Source organism: Eptatretus burgeri, chromosome 3 (genome assembly GCF_056783735.1).
Source record: "Eptatretus burgeri isolate ZD-2024b chromosome 3, Ebu_testis_v1, whole genome shotgun sequence".
In the NCBI taxonomy this organism is placed as follows: domain Eukaryota; kingdom Metazoa; phylum Chordata; class Myxini; order Myxiniformes; family Myxinidae; genus Eptatretus; species Eptatretus burgeri.
Window position 1 is genome coordinate 28,914,906 of NC_140963.1, and position 11,129 is coordinate 28,926,034.

The following is an 11,129-nucleotide window of genomic DNA, read 5'->3' on the forward strand; positions in this document are numbered from 1 at the left end:
CGACGAAATCTCAAAAAATAGCACGATTTTTGAAACAAAACCAAACTAGGAAAACACAGTAACATGTAGGTGAGAAAATAAACAGTTAAAACGGGACAGATAACGACCAGAAACTTAACTTTGAGATCGTCAGCAGGAAGCCCCCAAGGAGTCCTGCCAATGCTCCAAACCCAGAACCGGGATAATAATAATAATGTGGTTTATACAGGTTTGACTGTGTTCTCTCACCTCTAAAATAATGTGGCTAAATACTCTTTATCCAAGTTTGAGTGTGTTCTTTATCCTCTAAAATATTGTGGTAAAATACTCTTTATCCAAGTTTGAGTGTGTTCTTTATCCTCTAAAATAATGTGGTTAAATACTCTTTCTCAAAGTTTCAGTGTGTTCTTTTCTCCTCTAAAATAGTGTGGTTCAATACCCTTTATCTAGGTTTGAGTGTGTTCTTTCGCATTTAAAATAGTGTGGTTCAATACGCTTTATACAGGTTTGAGTGTGTTCTCTCACCTCTAAATTAGTGTGGTTGAATACCCTTTATACAGGTTTGACTGTGTTCTCTCACCTCTAAAATAACGTGGTTAAATATTCTTTATCCAAGTTTCAGTGTGCTCTTTCTCCTCATAAATAGTGTGGTTCAATACCCTTTATACAGGTTTGAGTGTGTTCTTTCGCCTTTAAAATAGTGTGATTCAATACCCTTTATACAGGTTTGAGTGTTCTTTCTTCTCCAAAATAGTGTTGTTCAATACGCTTCATCCAGGTTTGAGTGTGTTCTTTCTCCTCATAAATAGTGCGATTCAATACCCTTTATCAAGGTTTGAGTGTGCTCTTTCCCCTCAAAAATAGTGTGGTTCAATACCCTTTATCGAGGTTTGAGTGTGTTCTTTCTCCTCAAAAATAGTGTGGTTCAATACGCGTTATACAGGTTTGAGTGTGTTCTGTCTTCTCTAAAATAGTGTGGTTCAATACCCTTTATACAGGTTTGAGTGTGTTCTTTCTCCTCAAAAATAGTGTGGTTCAATACGCGTTATACAGGTTTGAGTGTGTTCTGTCTTCTCTAAAATAGTGTGGTTCAATACCCTTTATACAGGTTTGAGTGTGTTCTTTCTCCTCTAAAATATTGTGGTTCAATACCCTTTGTACAGGTTTGAGTGTGTTCTCTCACCTCTAAAATAATGTGGTTAAATACCCTTTATTCAAGTTTGAGTGTGTTGTTTCTCCTCTAAAATATTGTGGTTAAATACCCTTTATCCAAGATCGAGTGTGTTCTTTCTCCTCTAAAATAATGCGGTTGAACACCCTTTTGTCCTAGTTTTAGGCATATTGTTCCACATTTGAAATAACGTGGTTGAAAGCCCCATCTCTCATCCAGGTTTTGAGCGCGTTGTTCCACCGCAGATGTCATGACGACTGTTATCCACTCCCCTTTGAAAACATTTGAATGTTTAACTCAACACCGACGCACTCTCTTCGACGTTTCACAGATATAATCCACGAACCTATGAAATGTTTAAAGCACGCAACAGCTGAGCTGCACGACACTCCGGCCCTATCCATGACGGGCAGACACCGAGCACCGTGCTCCGTCCGGCCTGCAGATCAAGCGCAGGAAGGCAGTCATTACAGGGCCTTCCACGGCCCGGGGGCTGCCCGGGCGGAGCTGCACTCACTTGAGACCCTACATCGTGCACGATTCCTGACATTCTTGTGCGCCGCAGAGGTCGCCAAGCACAGGCTCTCTGAGCCACGCGGTCTCCCAACCGAACCAGGTGGCATCGACTGCGCCATTCAACACCTTTTTGTCAGAGTGAGAGAAAACAGAGGCCGAAGGCTGCCCGGCGTGCCAGCTGCCTGCAGGGCCAGAGCTTCCAAAGCGGGCCCGGTGACTGTAACAAAACCCATTTTGTGCGCCTGTTTCTCATCAACGTCACGTGATCGCACAATCTCACCAAACGGCGTGCGGTTCACATTCGCCCCGTTTGCCTGTAGCGCAGGCATGGAAACCTTTAGAGATAATAGAAAAACATGATTAAAATAGCAGGTTTGTGCAGCGTGTGACGTCACACAAGCGCGTTTCATGGACACGAGTTGATTCATTTTGTGGGAAGATGGTCGTTTGGGTTGGGGGTGGTGGTGGTGTACTCGACCACATTGTGCAAATAAGTCGTGACAATGGGACGTCCGATATATAAAGACTTAACACTTCAAAGGGAGAGAGACAGAGACAGAGACAGAGACAGAGACAGAGACAGAGACAGAGACAGAGACAGAGACAGAGACAGAGACAGAGACAGAGACAGAGACAGAGAGAGAGAGAGAGAGAGAGAGAGAGAGAGAGAGAGAGAGAGACGGAGAGAGAGAGAGAGAGAGAGAGAGAGAGAGAGAGAGAGAGACAGAGAGACAGAGAGACAGAGAGACAGAGAGACAGAGAGACAGAGAGACAGAGAGACAGAGAGACAGAGAGAGAGAGAGAGACAGAGAGACAGAGAGACAGAGAGACAGAGAGACAGAGAGACAGAGAGACAGAGAGACAGAGAGACAGAGAGACAGAGAGACAGAGAGACAGAGAGACAGAGAGACAGAGAGACAGAGAGACAGAGAGACAGAGAGACAGAGAGACAGAGAGACAGAGAGACAGAGAGACAGAGAGACAGAGAGACAGAGAGACAGAGAGACAGAGAGACAGAGAGACAGAGAGACAGAGAGACAGAGAGACAGAGAGACAGACAGAGAGAGAGAGACAGAGACAGAGACAGAGACAGAGACAGAGAGAGAGACAGAGAGAGAGACAGAGACAGAGACAGAGACAGAGACAGAGACAGAGACAGAGACAGAGACAGAGACAGAGACAGAGACAGAGACAGAGACAGAGACAGAGACAGAGACAGAGGTTTGGTTAGTGAGAAACGGAAACACACGTTTTCAGTAATAATTACACTGCATCTTTCGCCATTCCTGGAAAGCTGTGAATTCCTTGCATGTTTGGTGTCGATAGGCCGACAAGGAACGTCGTAACCTGGTGTGAAGGTCAACGATATTAATACCCTAACAGCTGAAGGAGAGGGTATTGCATCTGGGCCTGTTAGTTTGTTTGTTCAGAACGTATGTGTATTAATTACATTCAACAAGTTAGAACCCTAACACCATATTAGAACCTTTCCAACCCTGAGACCTATTAAGACTAAAAAGACTTGAAGGACCATGAAGAACCACTAACACCCAAAGACCCTTAAAACTCTTAAGACCCATAAAACTCTTTCAAGCCTTTAGCAACATATGACCCTTTGAGACCCCTAAGACCCCATTATAACCCGGACAATTGAAGACCCTTTAGAACCTGAGCACCCTTTCGACCCTTAAGGTCATTTAAGACCCTCAAGACCCAAATACACCCTTTAGAACCCCAAAGACCCTTGGACTCCTTTCTACCCTTTCGACCTTCACACCTTTTAATGCTCTGTCGACCTCTTTGACCTTGAGACCATTTTTAGATGTTTTAAGACCCTTTAGTCACCTTCAGATAATTCTGACCCTCCAGACCTTCAATAACACCCTTCAGACCACTTTGACCTTTTAAGACCCTTGGACCACTTCGACACTTTAAACCTTTTCAGACCTTTAGACAATTGCACATTTACAACTAGACCATGTAGACCTTTCATTTCGTACATCCTTCCGTCTATTTGCCACACAAAACAAGTCCTGGCAAGGGTCTGAAAATGCGAAACTGAAGATTTACAAGTGTATTCGTTTTCAGAGTACGTTTGTCCGTTTGTCTGTCGCCTACAGGTCGCAATATTCTAAACTGATCTTCATGAAAATTAATCAACTGATAGAGCCAATCAAAAGCTGGAAACCTATTGTTTTTGAAGTCAATAGGTCAAAGGTCAAGGTCACACAAATCGTCAATTTTCATCCAATTTCTTGATATATACATCCTTACTATAGTTCACGGGCTGGTGTTGGTTTGTGTTTGTCGCGCTACTCCTCTGACAGTTCTGGGCTGAATACATCGATCCAGACTAACTGCAGAATAAGCAGTTGGCATCCATCCAAGTCTGTGCAGTTTAGCTGTCCAAATCACACATTTTCTCTTGTCACGAGGGAACTTGTGCATTATTCAGCCTTGCTTTGGTCAAACAGAGCAGCCCCATGCTGCACGGCATATTATATTTCCATAAAAATTGAGCGAAATCTTGTTTAAAACGCCACTTCTGTTGCGAACGCAAGCCTGGAAGTAACTTGTTTGGGAGGCAAAATGGCTCCATGGAGACCACGTGATGCAGATTGCCCCATCAGGAAGCCGGATCTCTGTACAAAAAAGCCAATTTATGGCCAGACTCTCTTTGTATCTGGCAGTGGGTGAGGGTATTACAAGTCTCCCCCAGTACAGTATTCCTCTCCCCATGTTTTCCAGTACAGTGAGATGTTTTGAATAAGAAGCAGAGGGTGAAGGTTATGGATGGATTTAAATGAAATTGGGTGGACAGGTTGGGAGTGCCACGAGGAAGAACTGATTCAATTTTGGTGAAGATCCGATTCCAGATCTGGATACAATAATTATTTGATTTTTAACTGATTCTTCACCATTGAGAGATGGGGGCTAAAAACGATATTGCATGATATCTCAAAGAGTTGAGGATGGATTCAGATGAAACTTGGTGGACAGTTTGGGTGTATGACAAGGACTAATTGTTTCAATTTTGGTGAAGATCTGAATCTGGATCCAGATTCGAGAATTTTTCAGGTGATTCTTCACCATTTAGAGATAGGGCTACAAATGATATATAGCACAATATCTTAAAAGGTTCTGCATGGATTCACACAAAATTAGGTGGACAGTTTGGGAGTGCCACGAGGAAGAATTGATTCAATTTTGGTGGAGATCCGAATCCACATCTGGATACGATAATTATTTAATTTTAAACTGATTCTTCACCATTGAGAGATGGGGCCAAAAACTTTATATAGTAATTTATCTCTAAAAGTTGTGGATGACTTGTGACAAAACGAGGTGGTCGAGTTGGTTAGGTGACAAGAACAAGCCGAATTGATTTTGGTTCAGGTGCAGATTCAGATCTGACCTATCAGTGGGATACAAAATTTGAACTAATCAGCCTGGCGAAGGTATGTTCTCTATAGAGTGCCGTTTCCTTTTGCCAAGTTGTCACTCTATGGGTGATTTTTTCATCCATTTGTCTGTGTACAGGAAATCTCAAAAAGTGGTGGACCGATCCGGATGAAATTTTGTGAGCAAGTTGGGTGTGTGACAAGGACGAATTACTTCAATTTTTGTGAAGATCCGGATCCGGATTCGACTACGATAATATTTTAAGTGATTCTTCACCATTGAGAGATTAGGCCAAAAATGATACATGGCATGACATCTCAAAAAAGTTGTGGACGGATTCGGACGAAAGTTGGTGGACATGCTGAGTGTGTGACAAGGAAGAATTGATTCAATTTTGGTGGATCCGGATCCGAAAATTTCGAAAGTGATAAGTGATTCTTCACCATTGAGAGATCGGGCCAAAAATGGTATATAGCATGATATTTCAAAAAAATGTATTGGGCCCGATATGTTCTTGTGGATCAGGCATTGCATAGCAGAGGTTTGCGCTCTACCGAGTGCCCTTCTAGTTCTTATTAGCTTCATAAATCGGTTATGTTGCATTGTCCACCACAGGTGTCGTGTGTACCTGTAACACACTTAAGTAAATTTGATCTCAGCTTTTTTTGTTTTTTCAAGGTCATTTCCTTGAAGTCACTATTATGCTCACCTTTTCATACTCGTTTTTAGCTCGCCTGTTCGAAGAACAGGGAGCTATAGCGATACCCCGGCGTGAGCGTCAGCGTCAGCGTGAGCGTGAAAATGTTAAAGTTTTTGGTGCAAGTTATTTTTTCCTTTCTAATATTTTTTATCTACCACACTATTTTTTATACGCCCGATATATACATATATATCGGGGCGTATTATGTGATACCGGTAGTCCGTCCGTCCATCTGTCTCTGTCTGTCTGTCCGTTCCTGTCCGCACTCTAACTCCCAAAGTTTTCAACTTTCACGTTTCATATTTGGTACATAGGTACAGACTGTGGAGACGGTGTGTAGCGACATACGTTCCTCATCTAAAGTGGTTGCCATGGCAACCAGGATGCTGTTTTCCATGTAGCACAATTCGGTATATACCTTCTTGTTTGTGCGTATATTGTGCTCACTTGTGCTCTTGTTGCTGATTAGAATATACAAATACATATATTGCTTTAAAATTATTTGGATCAGACTTCACTGCAATGCTTTATAAAAAATATTAATTATTAGACGAGTCTTTCAAAAACTATAAATGTATAAACAGGCGAGCATTGAGTGGCTTTGACACCAACTCTCTGGTTGTTCTTTGCGCTCATTGTAGCCTGAAAGTTGGCCGCAGGATCGTCTAGCACGAAACACAATCACCTTCTAATCTGTCTTGCCTGGGCTTTAATCTCGACCAAGCTATCAGCTGTCATCGTGGTGTTTCGCGGGCATGGCGATGCATCAATGTGGGTTCATCGGATGGACGTCAAGCCGAAGACCCGTCTACCAGCACTCGTCGTCGATGGGCGTTAAAGATCTCACGAGGTCTTTCTCGAAGTGTCGGCGACTTATCGCTCCACCCTGAACAAATCACAAATTCCTGCCAAAATTCTGTCTCACCAACCTACCTGGCAAGCGTGGCGAGTATGCCAATACCAACCCACAAGGTGAGACGAGTGAGGTCTTCGTTCTGCAGTGCATTGGGAACAAGCTGATGATGATGATGATGATTCTTATAATGATAAACATATCAGTTCAAAATGATGTCAAAGTTCTGCTATTCGTGAAGCCCCTTTACACACGTGTGTGAGCCTACTTTGAAGAATCTAGTATTGTAAACAATTCAAACCATGCAATGGTCAGATTCCACTGTTTGAAGGAAGCCTACTTTGCAGTTTTGAAGGAAGTGGGACTACTGCAAAGAAAAGGAGAATGATCGCTAGCTTCAGCATTTGAATGATAAAAGGCGTTCTCGTGAGGGCCATTAAAATTTATTGCACCTTTGACTTTGCATAACAAACCTCCAGACAGTCCCCTCCAGGCTTTCACTAAGCTTCTACTGAGGGCTCGCAAGGGAGGGCTCTTACCTGGTCCTGGCCGCATACATCACTGGCTACCGACATCCGGTCACATTATAAAGCCCTAGACCTAGACCGCCAGCCTTTATTGTCCCTCGAGCTTCCACATTCACTCAAAGATGCCTCCAAAGTCCGGTGTCCACCATGAGTCTTCATCAGGATCACAGAAAGGATCAGACATCCCAATAGTCCACGCGCAATTCCCCTTTCCAAACCCCATGTAAGTGACTCAGCCAGTAATATGACATTTCCTTTTTGTGACAATACAATGCCATGTCATTACATAAGCCCAGATCTATACTCTATGGTCATTGCACGATTAACGAATAAACATGCACCTTCATCGGGCTGTAGTGAATAAGCAGAAGCTGCATGGAGTATACTCTGTGACAAGTAAACAAGCAATGAAAGGCAAACAATTAAAATTGATTCCTTATGAACAGCTTTGTTAACATTGCCTTTCATACAGTCGATGCTTGCCAAGTAACAACATATAGTTCCCCAACATACAAGTTTACAATACACCTTCCCGGGGTTATTAAACTGCACTATCAGACTAATAACGTCACAAAGTTTCAAGCTATCAACTTTTTATGAATTTCAAGTACTGGTCATGATGGCTGTTTTTGTTTAATATTTCAATTGCTCTTCATTTCAATTTGAAATGCCTCTGTGGAAGGTTTTAATTCAGATGGGTGTCACTAAATGAGGCCTCAAGTACGTCTTTCAGAACGATCCCTCGGCCCGAAACCATGTTATATCATCGCAGGTAGACGTACGCCTTGTCCACAAAAGAGCGACAGTAAACAATCCCACCCCCTTTTCCCAACAGCCAATCGGATTAAGGCAAAGAGGCATGGCAATGGAACCCCCTCCCATAAAACCCTACGGGGTCCCTTGCTTGAACTTGCCTCCTGTTTTTCGAAATTTGAGGGGGACATTTTTTATTTGCAGGTTCCGTGCGGATTGTCGGCTTTGCCTGGTTGGACGATGGCGGTCGTGTACGAGCCCCGCCTGTCCGACGTGCACGCAGCACTCCGTGCATCCCAACCGTGCCCTGCACAGCGTTCGCCCACGCTTCCAGAGCCCACAGCTACTGGCAGTGGATACTATCCCCATTCATATGCCTCGTACCCACCAACTCCGGCGTACTGCGGACCCCCTGCGCCCTATGGCCAGGGTTACGGCTCCTATCCGTCGTACGCGTATCCCACACCTGGCAGGGGAAGCAACCCTCATGGATTGACGTACCCACCCAAAGGTCCAACCTTTGGATGCGGTTACCCGATGACTCCCTGCCACAACTTTGAAAACCCACGTGAAGCAAATCTTCCAAAAGGTTTAGAACCAGGTACGGACCTTCAATGGCTTTCACCACATTATCAGCTGCTTATTTAAGTGTTCTTCATTTTGAAAAATCAGATATTTGGTGTGTTGTAACATTGCCATTATATACCAATAAAATAAATTCCTCCGTTTTATAATTCATCTTGGAATTTCTAATTTATTTAGATGAGCTGAAAGTCAGATAGTAACTTATTATACCAGATGGTGACTTCTGATACTCACTCAACATGATGTGTCTCAAGATTATTTATCAGAGAATATATGTGGCCAAGTTTCATGGACAAAACTTATGAAACACTCTTCTTATAACTGCAAGGATGTCATTACGTCGTGTGGGTCCAGTGGGTGGGTTTGTGAGGTGTAATGGCTTGCAAGTCACGAAGTTGTATGAGCTAACTTATACGATGTTTACTTGTATCCTGCAGCCAAGGAACACACCCAACCTGAGGTGCGCCTCGTCAATGGAAAACCCAAGAAAGTTCGCAAACCGCGTACTATTTACTCGAGCTTCCAACTGGCTGCCCTACTTCGACGCTTCCAAAAGACTCAGTACCTGGCACTGCCTGAACGTGCAGAACTTGCCACATCACTGGGTCTCACCCAAACGCAGGTGCAGAAGCCTCAGACATCAATAGAAATCACCGTGCCAAATTTAGTCATTACTGGCACCAGTATCGTCCAAAGACCATCGATGTGGACATGTTTGCATATTATTTAATCCCTTGATGGCACTGGAACCTTGAAAGAACATTTGCAATTTTCCATTTCGATTCTAGCTGCTTTGGAATAGATAACATATTTTGAAATCCTAACTTATGTTCATGGAAATCATGCATCCTCTTGTATTCTTCCAGGTAAAAATCTGGTTCCAAAATCGGCGTTCCAAGTTTAAAAGATTGATGAAAAGTGGTGAGAGAGGCCAGGAGCACAGTCCGAGCACCAGTGACCCCATGGCGTGCAATTCGCCAGGTTCGCCTGCACCATGGGAGGTGACAGGCAGCCCAATACAGTCACGTCCACCAGCATCCTCGCCACCACAACCATGCATACCCTCTCCAGCTTTCTCCACTTCGCAGGCCTCTTATGCACCCTGGTTCTCAGCCCAACCTGAAGCGTACTCGACCCATCAACACGTCTCCCCATCATCCTTACACAGAATGCCTGCTCTGAATGCAGGGGCTTTGTATTGATGCGCGTATCATGGCTGGTATGCATCACGTTACCGGTTCACAACCTGGGACGTGAGCTTGTTCCCCTGAACATTCAGTCCAGCGTGACGGTCACATCGGAACAAGCACCTTTGAGAAAGAAGAAAATCGTTTTCACGATCATGCTCTTCATCTTCATCCTCTCGGTCTCAACCTCAATTAACAGTCTTTCTAAGAGACTTGACTAACGTGTAAACGGACCTCCAATGAGTTGTCACCCGTGAGATATCTCCATGTACACAAGTTTGCATTACATACCCTTTTGCAAAGCACAGAGAAACATATGTGGTGGACGAGTCGGTGCAAATGTAACTTCAATGATCAATTGCAAGAATGCATCTGTATATATTTTGTAGTCTATATATTAAACCAATTATATTCTAGAAATTATTTAATGTACATAGCTCCTGAAATAATGCTTCATCGTAGCTTGTATCCGAATATCTTCATTGGATTATGTAAAGGTGCCATTAAACATAAATATTATACTGATGATTGTCAATATGTCAACTACATTTTTCAAAAGAATGCACAAGAAAAAGACAATTAACTGCCATGCTATCATGTTAAACACATACAGGTGGTTCATCTGAGGATTGATGACCAAGTCCATGGCCAACAGCATGAGATGTACAAAAGCAAATCAAGAGCAATTGTTCAGTTTACAATTGGAAATATATGGAAATGGGAAATTCTGTTGAAGTATTTGTCAATAGGTGCGTGTGTGTGATATATATATATATATATATATATATATATATATATATATATATATATATATATATATATATATATATATATATATATATATGTATCCATAACAAATACGAGATTCATCTCCAACACACACATATACACAGTCACGCACAGTGTCTGTCGAGCAGGCACGTAATACAGCAGCCATTATAAAATTTGCAGTGTTAGTGTGAGAAACGCCTAAGATTATCCCAAAGACTCAATAGCTTAGTGGACTGTTGCCAAGTTGGTGATCAGATCCTTGGGTTTGAGTCCTGGGTTAAATCAGGATTTTTCACACTAGTCCCATGCAGGAATTTATTCTGGTTGATTAAATTATATTGTTGGAGTAATGGCAGACCTTTGATAGCTCAGGTAAAGACCATTGATTTACGGATCACTCTTTGTAACCAGTGATGCAACTTTCTCTGGTGAAGAAACGTTTGCTACATTTGTACGTCATTGTGTTTAATCCCAATCCTTTCAAAATACAGGTGTTATGGAGTTATGAGGTACTGTGACACAAGTGCTTTTTCAATGTCTATCGATGATTTTTAGCATTTATGTATCATTTTGACATGTTATACAGTGCCCTGAGCATTTGCTCGAGTTTAACTTGAAACCTCCGAATGAACTACAAAACTTCACGCCAAGTTTGAAACAAACATTTCAGCTCCGGGGTGTCAAG

General features: G+C 42.8%; 1 protein-coding gene across 1 annotated transcript; it reads left to right on the forward strand.

Moving 5' to 3' along the window:
* Positions 1-8,051: 8,051 nt before the first annotated feature.
* LOC147029605 (homeobox protein DLL-3-like) lies at positions 8,052-10,199 on the forward strand. Its single transcript, XM_085872752.1, has 3 exons — positions 8,052-8,502; positions 8,924-9,108; positions 9,353-10,199. Exons 1-3 carry the CDS (start codon positions 8,142-8,144, stop codon positions 9,686-9,688), a joined length of 882 nt encoding a protein of 293 aa, XP_085728878.1. The 5' UTR covers positions 8,052-8,141; the 3' UTR covers positions 9,689-10,199.
* The last annotated feature ends 930 nt before the right edge of the window (positions 10,200-11,129 follow it).